This window comes from Medicago sativa, chromosome 6, assembly GCF_051527215.1.
Source record: "Medicago sativa cultivar Bolivia chromosome 6, Bolivia_mono, whole genome shotgun sequence".
Classification (NCBI taxonomy): domain Eukaryota; kingdom Viridiplantae; phylum Streptophyta; class Magnoliopsida; order Fabales; family Fabaceae; genus Medicago; species Medicago sativa.
Window position 1 is genome coordinate 86523825 of NC_140754.1, and position 17842 is coordinate 86541666.

General features: G+C 36.2%; 2 protein-coding genes across 2 annotated transcripts; both read right to left on the minus strand.

Annotated features, from left to right (window-relative positions):
- Nucleotides 1-10020: 10020 nt before the first annotated feature.
- LOC146917755 (uncharacterized) lies at nucleotides 10021-12223 on the minus strand. Its single transcript, XM_085716585.1, has 2 exons — nucleotides 10341-12223; nucleotides 10021-10173 (listed from the first exon to the last, which is right to left on the minus strand). The coding sequence occupies exon 1, from the start codon at nucleotides 12215-12217 to the stop codon at nucleotides 10403-10405; it is 1815 nt and encodes a 604-aa protein (XP_085572711.1). The 5' UTR covers nucleotides 12218-12223; the 3' UTR covers nucleotides 10021-10173; nucleotides 10341-10402.
- Nucleotides 12224-12403: 180 nt separating this feature from the next.
- Nucleotides 12404-13981, minus strand: LOC146917756 (TMV resistance protein N-like). Its single transcript, XM_085721925.1, has 2 exons — nucleotides 12869-13981; nucleotides 12404-12691 (listed from the first exon to the last, which is right to left on the minus strand). The coding sequence occupies exons 1-2, from the start codon at nucleotides 13958-13960 to the stop codon at nucleotides 12404-12406; spliced, it is 1380 nt and encodes a 459-aa protein (XP_085578051.1). The 5' UTR covers nucleotides 13961-13981.
- Between the last annotated feature and the right edge of the window lie 3861 nt (nucleotides 13982-17842).

The window sequence follows — 17842 nt, forward strand, 5'->3', positions numbered from 1 at the left end:
CCACTAACTTGGTAGTTACTCTGTGAACTTCTTACGTGGCCTGTATGTGTTGGTGTATAACTAAATGGGCAATGATGATTTAATAGCTTTGAAAGTACTTTTCACGCGCCCCCAATTTTGTCATTAATGTTATGTTTGTTTGTCTCTTTTAAATTGCAATCGTTTTACTTTTAACACTTTGACAATTCACACACTACTCACTCACAACAAACACATTTGCTCTCAAACCTCTTGCGAAGTAAGCGCATTCTCTCAACCTTAGAACCCTAAAATCTTCATCTTCTTCAAATCTTCGTCAATCATCAAATGGCATCATCAAGTTCGCAACGAGAAGATTCAGTATCTACTTCACGAATGGTCCCTGAATATGACTACAGAGGAAGAAGCATGAAATTGGAAGAATGGGATTTACAAGTTCAGATAGAGAATCCAGTGGATTTTGATTCTCTGGATTTTCATAAGTGTTGGATCAGAAGCTACTTTGAAGAGCAAGGACTCATGCATTACTTCAAAATGTTGAATGGACCAACATATGAAGCTCTGGTTAGACACTTCTGGGTAAGAGCAAAATTTTACAACAGAGCAGCATCCCTAGCTGAGGAAAGTCAGATGGTGTTAATGTATCCTGAATTAGAAGGAAAAACAAGAGAAGAAATGGGTCTTGAGCCGTTTGTTGAGGATGAAATCAGATCAAGTATTTGCGGTATTCCAGTAAGAATTACTCAATGGCAGATAGAAGCTGTTCTTAAGGTTGAAGCGTCTGGTTATTACTCTGGAATTGATCTTTCAAGTGCTGCTGAACAACGCATTTGGAAGGAAAAAGCTAACTTGGTTATATACAATTCTGAAAAGGAGAAGAAATATGCTGAATTAAACATGGAAACCAAGATGCTTCTGAAGATTCAGAATGAAGATTTGTTTCCATGTGGTGATAATGAGAAACCAAATTTGGCTCAGAAGGTCTTTCTCCAGCACCTCATCAAGAAGGAAAAGGTGAATATGCCCAAATACATGTTCAAGTACTTGGTAGAGTGTCTGAAATAGAGTCAGCTGCAGGATAAACCAAGGCCCTGGGTTCCTTATGGAAGACTCTTATCAGAGATATTCTATCAAGGAGGTGTCTTGGACAGTTTAAGCAGAGCTCAAGGCTACACAGATCAGATGCTGGATACAAAAACTGGAGCATTCATAAATGCTCAAACTCTCAAGAATATGAAGCTGATCAGCAAGGTCTCCAAACTTAAGACTGATCTAAGTGAATCCCATGTCGTGTCTGATCTTATGAGGGATTTTCCACCCATCTGCAAACAGGATCCTATTGAAGTACAGATGAGGTACATCAAGGAACATTATGTGGCAACTAAAGAGGTCATCAGGTTGGATGAGGTACCTGAGGAAATGTATGGTGGTACTGTGCCTCTGGCAAAAAGCAGAAGTGTTAAGAGGAAAATGACCAAAGAAGAATATCTGAAGGTTGAAGAATCTGCTAAGAAGGCAAGACCTGCTTCTGTCAAGCTTAAGATTGGTGGTTCTGCAACACCATCAATTGAAGAGGTAGCTGAAGACAACAACTCTTGTGCAGTCCTAGGTTCTGGTATTGCCCCTATACAACCAGCTATACCAAAGAGGAAGAGGAAGCAAGCTTTGAGGAGGACCAAGGATTTTCCTCATATCTCTTTGACAGCTCAAGCTGCTTCTGATTTGGAATTAAAGGAGTTAAAAGGGAAGAAGGCAGCAGCTGAAAAAGTCTTGGAAATTGCTGCTGAGCTACAAGAGTCTGTAGTTTCAGAAGCCAAGCAACTGTTGCTGATGACCAGTGAGTCTGCTAAAGAGGATTCTGATCCTGAACCAGAGAAGGTAATTAATATATCATCAGATTCCGCATCCACACCATTATCAGATTCTGATGATTCTGATGATGATATACCCTTAGCCCAACTTTTTCAAAAACCATTAAAAAACCAGTCAACATCAACCAAAACCAACAAAAAGCCCTCTCAGTCAACTACTTATGAACCAGTTGGTCACATAATTAATGAGAAGTTGGCTGAACTGGCTGAGCAGAGAGAAAGAGTCATTGATACTATCTTTCGCCTTAACCCTCAACCCCTTAACATTCAACCTCTCAACATGATTCCTCCAGAAAATGTTGAGTTTACCTCAGAAAAGGCCTCTGAAACAACTCCAGAAGCAGCTGCTTCTGAAAATGTTGTTTCAGAAAACCCCCATCAACACACACCTGAACCACATAAACCCACACCACCCCCACAATCACGAATAGCTACCATTGACCCCCAACTCAACACTCAAACATCAACTTCACCACAACAACCACCAACTGAAATTGAACACTCCCTAGAACCAACTCCTATGGATGTTGACATCTCTCAAGTCAATGTTCAAGCCTCAACCTCTACCACACACATTGCTTCTGACCAGCCTTCATCTTCAAACACACAAACACACTTTACCATTCCAGTTCCTAACTCTGTTCAAGATTTGGAAATCAGTGATTCTGATCTTGAAACCCTTGAACAACCACCCACAAACATCCTGGAATCTGGATATATTAATTCTGAGCTTCTGACAATCCTTAGTCAATTGCATAATCTGGTGGATCAAAGAAGGACAATTGATCTCACAAGTGCATATGAAGACTCCTGGGCATCTCTTCAGAACCGGGCAGCTGAGCTTATCGAAGATATCAAGGCTAAATGCATCAGAGTCAAGAAAGCTTCAGTCAGAAGGCTAATGGAGCATTTGAATCAGAGTCTCAGAGTAAGAAGTTCTACACTGCTCCTGGCAAACCAGCCTTTCTTCTTAGAAACGGATTACTTAACCAGAGAAGCAAGGTTGTGTAAGCTTCTAAAGAAACAGATGGCACAGCAGCAGCAAGAGGCTAGAGAAAGGGAACATGCTCTTCTCCAGAGGCAACAACAGCTTGAAGAAATGTTGCAGAAGAAAATTGAAGAAATGGAGGAGATGAAGAAACAACAACAAACCAACCCTTAGTTGCACACCCTTGTGTTATTTTTTGTTTGTTGTTTGTTTTAAATTCTTAGTCCTTGCTTCTGAAACCATCTTGTTTTATTTTTCTATGCTTCTGAATGCTTACTGCTTCTGACTGCTTAGCTGCTTCTGATAATTGTATATTCATGCTCATATATTTTGATCTGATTTATTTAATTAATTTCTTGTATACTCTCTCTTGTTTGAGTTTTTCTCAAATCTTTTTGTCTTTTATGCTTATTTTTTTTATCTCATTTTTTTTGATAATGACAAAAGGGGGAGTATATGTGACAAGTATTTAAAGGCTCTGAGCCCCATTAATGGCATTTGAAATTTTTGAAAAACTTCTATCATTTTGACCTTATTGGTATAAGCTATGAACGAACGAAGAAGTATCAAAATTCAAGTAAAATTAATTGAACCATTCTTCTTATCTATAAGTTAATTCTTTCAATGATTCAATTTTTTTTTAAAAGCTCTGATAATTTTATTGTGCGAAAAATGAATTTAATTAACCTGGATAGAACTTAGGGGGAGCTTACAAACCTCACCTTAAAGACTATCAGACTCAGGGGGAGTTTGAGCTTACAAACCTCAGACTCTGAGCTTACAAACCTCAGAACCCCAAAGTCAACTTGTTAATTAGATTAACAACAATTGATCAATTTTAAATACTTTTGTTTGTCATCATCAAAAAGGGGGAGATTGTTGGAACAAAATGTGTTTAACAATGAACCTTAAAGAGTTTTGATGATAACAAGGTATTAAAAAATTGTAAATTGGACTAGCTAATATTTGTTCAAGTGTACAGGACCATAATTATATAGACATCATCATTGGTTCTGAATGAGCAAATAAAGAGCAAAGGAAACAACAAAAATTTGAAGCTTGGACGCTCCTGAAGGCAACTTGTTACTGAAGAGAAAAAGCGCTCCTGAAGTTAAGTCGCTTCTGAAGTGAGAATAGTGCTCCTGAAGTTAAGACGCTTCTGAAGTAAGAATAGTGCTCCTGAAGACAAGAAGTCCAGAAGTCATATCATCAGAAGCTGCATCATCAGAAGCTGCATCATCAGAAGCTGCAGAAGTCATATCATCAGAAGCTGCATCATCAGAAGCTGCCTCATCAGAAGCTATTTCACCAGAAGCTGAATCTCAACTGGATTTGCAAAAGATTCAAGAATTGAAGAATTATCAATGCAAAAGCTGTCTATTGGATTCGAAAACACAAACAAAGGATTAGTGGAATTTTGCAACGGTCATTTCAAAGGTGTTTGAAGGCTTGTGCTTGCAATTTGGACGAAAGCGTTGACATTGTACTTTGTACGAATTGTACAACCACGTTCTCCACTACTCTGTTTTGTGTCCACGCTACAAGACAAGAAAACAGCTCCAGAATACAGCTTCGCCTGCATAGATGTTCCTTTGGATAAGGAATGGATTTCAAATTTGTTCTTCATAGGACAACAACCAAATCAGGCAATATATCATTGGTGAAAGATCAAGCTTCAACAACGACTCTTTGGTGCGCTGGCAATTTCACAACGTCTCTTTCACACCTCTATATAAAGGAGTGAAGACCTAGAGATTTGGTAATGCAAGAACGCTGAACGAAAGACTCACAACATTTTTACAAGTGCCAAACCACTGCTGAAATTGTTCTGCATTCACTTAGAATTTTTGTGTCTTATAGTCATATCTTAGAAATTCTTAAGTCCATTGAGTCTGTATCTGATTTGTATTGTGAGCACCTCTGATTGTATATCAAGTGTTCAGCCTTAAACAATTTTCTGTGTAATTTTGTTTAGTTAGGAAGTCTCTTGATTGTGTTCTTGAGCAAAGGAAGTCTCTTGCTTGTGTGCTTGAGCAAAGGAAGTCTCTTGCTTGTGTGCTTGAGCAAAGGAAGTCTCTTGCTTGTGTGCTTGAGCAATTGTAATCAGATATTACTCTTAGTGAAATCTCCTTGGAAGTGCAAGGGGGACTGGACTACTTCCGGATTGTGGAAGGAACCAGTATAATTGCTTTGTGTCGTTCTTCTTCTCTCTCTCTGTTTATTCCGCTGCATTTAGATTCTGATCATCACTTCAGAAGCTGTCTCACTTAGCTTCTGATCAGTGTATTCAATTGTTTAGGAGAAACGAAGAATTTTTCAAAACACAATTCAACCCCCCCTTCTTGTGTTTTTCTCACCTTCAAATTTTTTTTTCTTTCAAGAAATGACCTATATTACAGGGTATAAAATCCTATTAACCCTAAAATTACTGTCCCTTTTTCATTTATATCATTCATTAATCTATGTGAAATAATTGTTCCACTAACTCTGAGAGAGAATATAACCAAAAAAGAAACTGAGATTGAGACAGAGAATACAATATGTGGAACAAAAAGCTTAAGAACAATTTATAAAACCAGTTCTAACTAGGACAATTTTTGTGATAATTCTCTTTCTCTCTTGTACTTTCGTTATGCTCTGTCTCTCTCTCTCTCATTTTAGAATAATAAGAATCTCTCTCTCTCTCACTCTCTCTCTCTCTATCTCTTTCTCGCTCTCTCGCTCGTTTTAGAATAATAAGAAAAGAAAGAAAAACAAGGTGTATCAAAAGTTATCATCAAATGGTTGTTTAAATATCATTACAATATGATATGAGATACCTATTTTTTCATACACCGTGAATCTGGGAATTGAATCAATCATTTACTCAATTGAATAATCATATTTTTATACGTGATTAACCAAATATCATGCAAATGTATAAAATGCGGGTGTTAATGTATCAATATTGTTTCTAAACAATCACATAATTCTTGTTTTTGTTTAGTTACATTATCTGTTTTATCCCGGTCTTGTAAACAATTTCTGTGAACAATTTCTAAATCAAATAGATAAAGATATAGAAAAAAATTGTTTAGTTCAGTCATCTATTTTTAGAAATTCAAAAGAATGTTGAAAATTGGGGACTAATTCATATGTAAATCAACCACAATAGACGCAATCATGATGGTTGTTCAATAGATCCGTCAAAATTATTCATCTTGTCAAAAAAAGTTGATCGAAAATTTTGACCCAATCAAAATTTACACACAAAAACAATTGATTCGAAGTTATATTCAATGGTGAGCTAAATTAAAGGGTCTATTGAGCAACTATTTGCAATCATATATGGCTGTAGTTCCCTCATTGAAAGTAGCCGCATTAAAGGTAGGAAGTAATGGGTCTGGCACAATCTTTTCCAAAATCTCAAATATGTTCTTCAGCTTCTGCTATTGGGTAAAATAAGATTAGTTAGCTAGATTGTTTATTACTAAGAAATTGTGTAAAATATAATAAATAGAATTAGAACATACTTATCTCGACAAAATCTAAACAGTTCATCATTATCTTTTGCAGAAGCTCCTCTTGTGATTGAAGTTCTTTTGACAGAGTCAAATATAGAGTCAATCACATTAACCAGTTCCACCAATGATGACCGATTGTTATTCGATGCATCCCAACAATGTTGATCTACATTGATTTTCTGAAAAGAATGACCAAGGTTAGGTTCTCATCTACCGGGATCAAGAAAGCAATTAACAAGAAATCAATTACTTTCACGAGAAAAAAATTTGCTTTAACAATAAATTAAAATTAAGGAAAATAATGTCGATCAGATGCGAATATTAGATATCAAGAATATGCTTAAGTATAAACAATTATAAACACAGAGCACAAGCATATACTTGTGAAATGTGAATAAAGAGATTTTAATGGAACCAGAACATGGGAGAATAGTAAGAAAATACAAAATGAATGAAGTGCAGTTAGTATATGCTTTTCTTGTTGTCAATATAGAACGAAATGAGTATTTTAAAAGAGGAGCTTTTGCAAAAGATAATGAAAATAAATTGCTTTCTTTGCACAAACTATTTGACAGAGCCAATCTAAGAAATCGACTAACTACAATATTATAAGTGTGTTATAAATAAAATCGTTACTTTTTTTTTTATAACCATCCTCGATGTTTCACTCTATATCTTCGACATGTTTCACACCCAATATATTCATTATCTTATAACAATCTCTAAAGCTTCTCTTTTTCATGATAAATATATGATGAGTACCCCACTTGCTAGTTAAAATTTAACATGGACTACTAAATGTTAGGAAAATAAATTGCTTTCTTTGCAAAGCTCTCCGGGAAGGATAGATTGAAAGGTACAAAATAAAATAATAAGTGAATAACAAAGTATGATTTTAGGGAAAAATCTAAAATTAAAACCAAAACTAGATAGCAGGCGCACACCATCTTGAAGCGGGGAAAGAGAATCAAAAGATTTGAAATCCTCAGAACATCCTCTGCTATGTCCCAATCATCACTGCGTTCTGTGAGTGTAAAGTCGAGCACTCTTTTTGCAGGCTTAAAACACGACGAAGACTTTTGGGCAGTCATTTTCTCAAGCTTAACATTAGAACCGAGCAACAATCTCTCAGGTGCTGACTGTGCAGGAGTGTGCATCAACAAACTATCCGTACAAGAGACAATTTTCCAATCAGGGCTTTCAGCACGGCTAACAGAATGTGGAGGGGAGATCTTATGTACTGGTGTATTGATAACATTTCGTTGAATACAAATGGACAGTGACGGCCTTCTTTGTAGAGATCCTTTCTTTTCAAAAATTTGGAACAAGTTGGTGCGGTTCAATGTGTCTTGCCTTGTTTTAAAAAATGCCAACGAAGGAAAACCTTGTTGATTGAAGATTGTTGCCTCTTGTCAAAGAGGAGGTGTGAAGTGGAGGCAACTACCCATTTTTTCTTTGAATGCCCCGGGTTTGCGCAAGTCTAATGGTTATGTCTTCATTGGTTGAAATTTATATCAGTCATGCATAATGACTGCTGGAATCATTTCCTGCAGTTTCCGGGATTACTATAGGAAGTTATACGTCACTCGATCTGTAAGAAGTTGGTTTCTATTAGAGATATTTTGAACCGGTGGGTCTCTTTCTGTTTACAGTTGATTATAATTTTGTAGTGCATTTGGAGAGGTATTCTCTTCTCTTAGTAGTGAAATTAGATCTTTATAGTCTATTTACTCAGATGAGTTAATTTGAAAGAGTTATCCTTGATGGAGAAAAGTAATGAAGCTAGAAGAACATATCAATTCCAACAAAGCTTGAATATTTGCTTCTGAATTTTTGTAAATTTTAGTTTTATTATGTATGTTTTTATATTTAAACTTAGGAACAAATTGTTGTTCTAAGGACAAATTTATACAGAAAAATACCCGAGTAAAATTGGTAGTTGCTCTTTCAGTTCTCTTTATAGTGTAGGTTTAAACACTAGAACAGAATATCCTTTGGTTAAATTCCTAACCACTAGTGTGTGTGGTTATTGTGTAACAGGTAAGTGATGCAATAGTTGTAAAAATATGCATGGTAAGGAAAATAATTAACTAAAATGAAAACCTGCACCCTTAAAAATTAGAATCATGTGTTCATATAAAGAAGAGCTTTCACTTTATAACAATGCATCCTTCAAAAAGCCACATGAACAAAATTGTAACTATCAACTGGACTTTGATAACAATCAACAAGAAAACATGTAATACTTTAATAACTATAATCATAACATACAAATTTTAAAAGAAAAAACTTGATTGTTCGTAATCATCTTTTGAAAGAGCTCTGTGGTAATTGGAGTGATTTTGAAAAAATGAAATAAAGTGAACCACATTAATCATACCCAGCAATGCCATAAAGTGTCCCAATGCACTTTTTTCCGCGGTATTTGTGACGCTACAATTTGGCGCTTCAGCCTTGTCATGCATTTTAACTGCAAGAATATTGGAGGGGAAAAACTTTGTTTGAAATTACTGGTGCTGTTGGAACACCTCTTCTCATAGCAATTAACTATAGCTGTGTGTATGGTGTTCTAATCCCCCTCGGAATCTCTGTTTACTTTTCTGACAGTCATTTATGTGCCAGCCAAGATATTCACTATAGCAGTTACTCAAAGTTGTAACCAAAACAATGAGCGCAAAACACCAACCAAACAATTCCCTTGCTATGCACAACGTACCAACAATCATTTGCATCATATCAATTGACGTTCATCATCTCATTCAACAAAAACCCTTCACTCATCTCCTTTGGTCACAATGTTGAGAAGTCTTGATCAAACCGAGTCCAAATCCAACTCATTCTTAACGCTGCAAATGTTACAGGTTTCATAAACTATAAGAATAAGAACATAAGGAAAATTAATGGATTTTGGCTCACAAGAACACTAACTAATCTCATCAAAAGTTCTGTTACTCTATCAAACTGCTAAGTTCTGCTATTCCATTATATCAAACATGTATTCAGAATTCTATATTTTTTGTAGTCCAAAGAAGGCTGGAATTTCATGTTAAACCTGACTCAAATTTTCACATCCCTAAACAAGTCGGATACTTTAAAAGCACAAATATTTAATTAGTGATAAAAAGAAAGAGACCCACCGGCGGTGCATAGTGTCTCCAGAAGAAACCACCTTCTTGCAAATCCAGTCTGGAACAATCTTTTCCAAAATCTCAATATGTTCCTCAGATTCTCCTATTTGGAGGACAAGATTTTAGATTGTTTATTACTAAGAAATCATGTACATTATAATAAAATAGAATTAGAACATACTAATCTCAACAAAATCTAAACAGTTCATCATTATCTTTTGCAAGAGCTTCTCTTTTGTGATTGAAGTTTTTTTGAGAGAACCAAATATAGAGTTAATCACATTAACAAGTTCCGCCAATGATTAAGGATTGTTGTCTGATGCATCCAGACAAGTTTGATTTGATCTACGTTGGTTTTCACAAAAGAATGAGTAAGGTTCTTGTCAACCTGAAATGAGAAACCAATTAACAAGAAACCAATTACTTTCATGAGAGAAAAAATTGCTTTTACTGTAAACTTACAAGAAAAAAAATTTATCAGACACAAAGGGTGAAATTTGACAACTCTGGGGCAAAATAGGAGGATCAAAATCATGATTGAGGCAAAATACATAAATCAACATTTAAACCTTTAAAAAATGCATAAGATCTAATTGACAGTAAAACAGACCTGCACAATATAGTATATATCCAGTAGAATCGAACCTTTTTGAGATCCAATCCGGCTCAAACTTCTCCAAAAACTCAACATGTTTTCACTTCTTCTGCAGAGAGGCGACGGCCAGAAAGGATTAGTTTGCTACTCAGTTATTATTAATAACAATCAACAAGAAAACATGTACGCTGTAATATAATAATTAGAACCAAACCATATACAAGTCTTAGAAAAGAAAAGGAAAAAAGGTTCATAATTATCTTTTCAAAGAGCTACCTAGTAATGGGAGTGCTCTTGAGTTGACAGAAAGAAATGGAGTAAAATATGAATCTCTTCCATCAGTCAGAGGTGGTAAACTCGAGACTCTCACATCCTGAATGATCAAATATATGTAAGGAAGCCACATTGATAGCTGGAATTTTCCTGAGCTTATTACAACCTTCAAGTCTCAATATTTTAAGTTTAGCCATTGACTGACTGGTGATACGTGGAAAAATCTCGAGACATTCGCAATATGAAAGATGAAGGATTACTAGTGAAGGCAACATGACTGATGGAAAACTCCACAGCTTATACAAACCTTTAATTTTCAAGATTTTAAGTTTATCCAATGACCCATACAACAAGGGAGAAAGACTCTTAATGCTATGTAAATTTGAAAGACAAAGTTCTTCCAAAGAAGATAATTTCAGAGAAGGAATAGTGTGGAGCTTTGCACAATAGCCGACCTTCAAAATTTTAAGCTTATCCAATGACTCATCCAACATGGCAGAAAGACTCTGAATACCAGATAAACATCTAAGACTGAGTTCCTCCAATGAAGCTAATTTGAGAGGTGGAATAGTTTCGATCTTTGGAAAATTGTGGACACGCAAAATTTTAAGTTGATTTAATGACTCATCCAACATGGGAGAAAGACTCTTAATGCCATGTAATTCTGAAAGATCGAGTTTCTCCAATGAAGCTAATTTGAGACGGGGAATAGTTTCGATCTTTGGACAATTCATGACAATCAAAATTTTAAGTTTATCCAATGACTCATCCAACATGGGAGAAAGACTCTCAATATTATATAAATAAGAAAGTGTGAGTTCTTCCAAGAAAGCTGATTTGAGGAGTGGAATATATATGAGATTAGAACACCGGTAGACCTTCAAAATTTTAAGGTTATCCAATGACTCATCCAACATGGGAGAAAGACTCTTAATGCTATGTAAATCTGAAAGATAGAGTTTCTCCAATGAAGCTAATTTGAGAAATGGAATAGTTTTGATCTTTGGACAATCGAGGACACTCAAAATTTTAAGTTTACTCAATGACTCATTCAACATGGGAGAAAGACTCTCAATACTAGATAAATATGAAAGAATGAGTTTTTCCAATGAAGCTATTTGGAGGAGTGGAATATATATGAGATGTTCACAGCTTTTGACCTTCAAAATTTTAAGTTTATCCAATGACTCATCCAACATGGGAGAAAGACTCCTAATGCTATGTAATTCTGAAAGATAGAGTTTCTCCAATGAAGCTAATTTGAGAAATGGAATAGTTTCGATCTTTGGACAATGGAGGACACTCAACATTTTAAGTTTACCCAATGACTCATTCAACACGGGAGAAAGAATACGAATACTAGATAAATATGAAAGAGTGAGTTCTTCCACGGAAGCTAATTTGAGAAGTGGAATATATATGAGATATCTACAGCTTTTGACCTTCAAAATTTTAAGTTTATCTAATGACTCATCCAACATGGGAGAAAGGCTCTTAATGCTATGTAATTCAGAAAGATAAAGTTTCTCCAATGAAGCTACTTTGAGAGATGGAATAATTTCGATCTTTGGACAATCAAGGACACTCAAAATTTTAAGTTTATCCAATGACTCATCCAACATGGGAGAAAGACTCTTAATGCTATTTAATTCTGAAAGATAGAGTTCCTCCAATGAAGCTAATTTGAGAAGTGGAATAGTTTCGATCTTTGGACAACAAACGAAACTCAAAATTTTAAGTTTACCCAGCAACCCAATGGAGTCATCAAATGTAATTAAATCATTACACCACCAACATGAAAAATCTTCTAAATTTTTTAGACCTGACATATCAGGTACCGATCTCAATGAATCACAATAGTGAAACTGTAAAATTCTCATATTATTGAAGTCCTGCAAAAGAAACAAAAAAAAAAATCAATTAATTAATTATTCAACTGTAAAAGGTAAAAGTTTAATGATGTATGAATGTAGTAGAGAGTAAAACTACGTAATGGAGAATTATAAGAACACAAACATGTCATTTTGTTGCAAAATAAGAACAAAAACATCCATTTAGTTAGATACTTAAACCTTCTTGAAAAAGACTTCCCGTGAAAGATCAAATGTAGAGTTCAATTTGCATATTGTGAGTTGCTTCGGAAAAAAATCAACCGGTAAACGCTCTGGTGGATATTCCCAGAAGTACAGTACTCTTAAACTATTTGGAAGATGCTTTGGACTTTCAGAAAAATAAACTCTTTGAATAACAAGTGTTCTAAGCTTTGTCATATTCTTAAAAGCCTCTCCATCCCATTTTACTACAATGTTGTCTTTGGAATCCGAACACATCATGATTCCAATTTTATCTGTTCCCTGTTAACAAAAAGAGCATAAATGAATCAAAATATATGCATATACGTTAGAATTTAGTTACGCATATTTAAATAACATTACAAATTACAAATATGAGCATTAGTAACATGGATAATAAAGAGGTCTAAATCAAGGTTAAAGATGAAAAGATCAATCATTCTTATCAATTTTACTCACCGTATTTCCTTCTAAAACTGCAACTATGTCTTTAACAGACCATAATCTACTGCGTTCTCCAGGCTGATATGGTGATTCTAGTCTGACAATTTCTTTTCCCATGTCTTCTATCAGATCATGCAATGTCAAAACATTAGACTCGCTTATCTTTATCAGAGATTTATCAATTAACACATTGATGTGATCTTTCTTTTCGTCACCATAATGAGCATCAAGTATTTTTTCGACATCCTCCAATTTATCTCCTTTGAAAAAACAAGCTATGTCAAGAAAAACATCTTTCTCTTCTTGGACCAAACCATCGAAGCTCAGTTTAAGATTGTCAAAGATCTCTTTCTTAGGATTCCTTTCGTATCGATCTAACACAGAGTTCCATTCTTCTTCTTTTTTTGAAAATAAGTAAGATCCCATTATTTCAATAGCTAATGGATGGCATCCAGTATAGGTTAAAGCACGATTGAAAACATCTTCATGTCTTGGACGAACTTCATTAGTTTTCAAAGTTTTCCATCTAAGAAAGTCGTAAGCATCTTTCTTCTTCAACTCTTTCATCTCATATGTACTTTCAACCCCATGACTTCTTAGCACTTCTGTGTCACGGGTCGTGATGATAACTCTACTTCCACGACCAAACCATCTGGGTTCTCCAACAATAGCGAGTAATTGATCCAACTTGTCAACATTGTCAAGAAGCAAAAGAACCTTCTTTTGTTTGAGCCTAACTCGAAGTTCTTTAATTCCCTCGTTAACACTTGTTACCGCATATTTATTTTCTCCAAATATTTTTGAAAGGAGGATATTTTGGAGATGTATCAACCCCTGTTTCCCTGGATTTCCTCTTACATCTTCAAGATAACATGAACCATCAAATTGATCGACAATTGAATTATAAACCACCTGAGCAAGAGTTGTTTTCCCTATTCCACCAATTCCGTGGATTCCAACCATATTGACATTATCATCAGACCCAACATTCAAAAGCGATAATACATCTTGTTTTTGGGCCTCCAACCCAACTAGGTAGTCAGGAATAGATAAGGAAAAAGGTTGGATCACTTTTGAGACGTCTCTAACAATGTTATTAATAAACATGTATTCATATCCATGCCTGCCCAATATTTGAAATGAAGTCATCTTAGCAGACCTTTTTGAGAGGATTTTTTAACACTTTTTTATTACTGAAATACCCTTTGGACACAAATTTGGATTCAGAGTACTCATGATGATATGTGCTCACCAGATCAAGATCAGACGGCTCTAAAAAAATAGCATATTTTATTTTTTGAAAATTCAAAATTAACAACTTTAAATTTGAACCATCCGATCTAAATCAGACTGTTTCATTATGGCTTGCATGAGTCCATCACAACATGTTATTGACTGTTAACACTAAGGCAAGAAGAGAAGATATGGCATATGGTACTAATCATTGAATATATTGTGGTTAACGACTTATGGTTACTGGTTATTAAACAGTTTATTTTATATTATTTTTTACATAATTTTCTTTTTTTCATTTGGGTTGGCCTGATGGTATTGACTTGGGACTGTGCTCCTCCTCAAAGTCTCAAGTATGATTCTTCTCGGAATCAGTTTGAGTGGGCTAATTTAGCTTCTTAAAAAAAAAAAAATTCCACAACGACCGAAAAATTATGTCTTTTTTAACTAACTTTTCGATTTTTAGAATAATGGACTTAAGTAATCTGAAGTTCGACAAGGAACCCAATTGTGTTCTCCCGAACAATTCGTTTTAATGAGGGTTGATTAATCATTTGAGTTCAATGATTTGGTTAAAAAAATAAGCAAAATTACACAATTAGTCCATGAACTTAATTTTAGGTAACACTTTAGTCCTTTATATTTTTTTGTCCTAATTTCGTTCTTTATGTTATAAAATGTCAACATAGTTAAGATAAATGACTAAATCGGGGCAAAAAAGATAAATGACGAAAGTGTTACCTAAAATTAACTTAGGGAACGAATTGTGTAATTTTACCGAAAAAATATATTGCTAATTTAATTCATTACATGGTTAACAAATTACAACATGTTCTCTTGTCAAAAAAAAATTACAACATGTTCTTTTGTCAAAAATAAATAAATAAATAAAATACAACATGTTCTCTCAAAACAAATATTACACCATGTTATATTCATTAATCATTAATTAGATATAATTAACCACATCTTCAAACTGTGTTAACCATGAAATAAAATAAAATTTCAAAACTTTATGTGTCAAAAAACAATATTTAAATATACAATAAGTTTAGTAACCATCTATTAAAAATAACTTTCTTTAATAAAAAAAATTAAACATAACTAACTATGTATTTGACACACAACAAATCAGCTAGTTTTTTTCCCTTCAAATTTTCTCTTTCATTTTCTTGGTTTTGGATATTTTTTAGGGTAAATATCTCTTTTCGTCCCCGTAATATTAGCGAATTCCGGTTTTTGTCCCTGTAAAAAAAATTTAGATTCCATCCCTGTAATTTCAGATTCTTTCACTTTTGGTCACTCCTTTCATCACGTCAGCAGATTATGCATAAATTACGTCCATGTAATTTCAGATTCCTCCCACTTTTGGTCCCTGTAATTTCAGATTCCTTCACTTTTGGTCCCTCATTTTACGTGTTGATCGTACCTGATCAGAAGGTGACTGTCGGTGCTTTGAATGATGTGGTTGTGACGGTGGTGGAATGCGTCAGAATGCTTCTTGGAGCGGATGGGGGGTGTGTACCTGCAGGCACTCCGACGCTCAAGTCAGTAGAGATCAGAGAGCGAGGGTTTTCAGGGAGAGTGAGATTCTACCTTGGGGACTGCATTGAGTCCCCTATTTATAGAGGTGGAGGGCTGCAGAGCCGTTGTGGTGGCACACCTGGCTCTGGCGGTTACGAAATCGTGGGAAGTGTAACCGCCAGAGAGTTTATTGCAGGAACGTGCAGAATGTCTAAAGAGACGTTGGGGGTTCGTTTGAACCGGTCTCGTTTGCTTCGTGCACCCCCTCGCAGAGAAGGGGTATGTCGCAAGCAATGTTGCCAAACGTGGAGTTTGGGCTTTGGATTGTATTGGGCCTAATTAATTGGCTAAGGATCCTTTTGGTCGGTCCAGAACAGTAACCCCCTAAGTCGTTGCTCTTGACTAAGAGTGATGACTTAAGTGCGGGCGTTTGATCATTGGCGACCGACCGCCGGAGGATTTTTTTTGTCGAGCATCTTTCCCGTTGGAGGGTAAAGACAGTCTTGTTCGCCAGACTTGGAGACCTTTTTGACCCAGGGGGTATCTTGCGAGGGCGGTCTAGAGCGTTTAAGAGGGTTAGACGAGCGGACTCGTTTTTCTCTAGCCCTGTTCGCCCTGTACCTGAGTGAATTCACCAATTTTGATGAGTCATGCTCGACATCCTAATGTTCGGAACGTAGGATCAGACGGAAAGATTCCCTCGCCAGAGAGTTTGGTCGAATGTCATTCCGCAATTAATGCCCCCGTTTCGAGGGAAAAATTGAAGAGACATGACCTTTGGCTTCTGTATGACACGTGTAAAGGCCATTGTAGTACTTGAGTACCTATAGTCTGTAGAGTGTTCTTGGTTTGTGTTTCCAAGGTGTCATCATAACCGTTGATTCAATCCTGACGTTCCATGAACCGCTATGAAGGATCAGGGCCCTTAGATGAATGGTTTGATCAGATTTGGACCGTAGGAATGCTACAGGGAAATAGAGTTATATGTGAAGGGTTGTATTGGATAGAAAGTCGCGACTTTTGAGTGGTTTATGAAACGAGTATAAATAGCCCAAACGTTGTTTGGAACACCACTTCGTTTCGTTTTCTCCGAGAGTTAGAAGTTTTCTCCAGAGTTTCTCAAAGGCGAAATCTTTCCAGTCCTTCAACTTTCTACTTCAAGTCCAAACCATCCATCGTAACAGGTAACATTCTGATGACTTCATCTTTTTGCTTTTGTGTTTGTAACTTCTTTAGTTTCTGTTCTTTTTTAGAAACCGTAGAGATGCATGCCTTTAGGGCAAAATTGTTTCTGACTCGGTGGTTACCGTCGTTGGCGACGGCGGTTTCCACCGTGCATCAAAAGACTTTGGAAATATTTGCTGTCTGTTTTCTATTAGTGTATAGAAGAACATTGGCGACAGGCTTAGGCTGCTAGTGTTAGGTTTAGCCGTAGTGCGAGCGTTTCCTCCGTTTATTGCATCTCTAGTCCTTTTGAGCCTTTTTCCATTGCGATCAAACCCGTTAGTTTTGGGGGAGATGATTGTGACTTTCTCTTTGTTTTCCCCCTTTCAGGTTTGATTATGGCGAAAAACCTAGGTCAGAGTAGAGGAGTGACGTCCACAGATCCCAGGGTAGGAGAAGAAATTCTAGGAACAGCATCCCACTTTGCGGTAGATGGTGCTGGGTGTCCTTCCGCCAACGTACATCTCTTTTTGAGAACTTTAGTAGCGGAGTTAACAGGTTTCATGAGAGATTCTTCTTGGTGAGGCCTCAGACAGAAGTGGCGCTTCTCAGCGTTCTGAGAGTGGTAGAGCGCCCTTATGGGGATAATAGTGTCACATCAGTGCGAGTTCCCCGCTTCCACTTTAGTTGGAGTCGCGACCATTTTAAGCATGAGCCCGCCATGTATAGGTACAATTATGATCAGCTGACCGAGCGGAATAAAGATAGTTTCGCCAAACTCATTGAGTTTGTGAATTCTTTTTCTCGATCGGTGGTGGTTGGTGAGGGTGGCAACCCGGTGATCGATTCACGGGGGAATCCGGTTACCAAGCCCCGTTTGATTGACACTCGTTCCTTGGTGTTTTCCAAGAACCCTATGGTTCTTTTAGGTATGCTAGAACTGCTGTTTTATTCCTGTTTTTATGTTCTCTTGAGTTTTTGACTAATGATTTGCCTTTGTTCTCACGTGCAAGAAAAATGTCCAACATCTGTTCCCTAGTGAACAAGGCTAGCCACAAAGTTAGTGGA

Excerpts from the sequence above, each read along its gene's own strand:
- LOC146917756 (XM_085721925.1), bottom strand. The coding sequence starts at position 13,960 with ATGTTTATTAATAACATTGTTAGAGACGTCTCAAAAGTGATCCAACCT. Across the intron at positions 12,692-12,868 it reads CAGTTTTAGAAGGAAATACG|GGAACAGATAAAATTGGAAT; the intron begins GTGAGTAAAATT and ends TTTTGTTAACAG.
- LOC146917755 (XM_085716585.1), bottom strand. The coding sequence starts at position 12,217 with ATGAGAATTTTACAGTTTCACTATTGTGATTCATTGAGATCGGTACCT.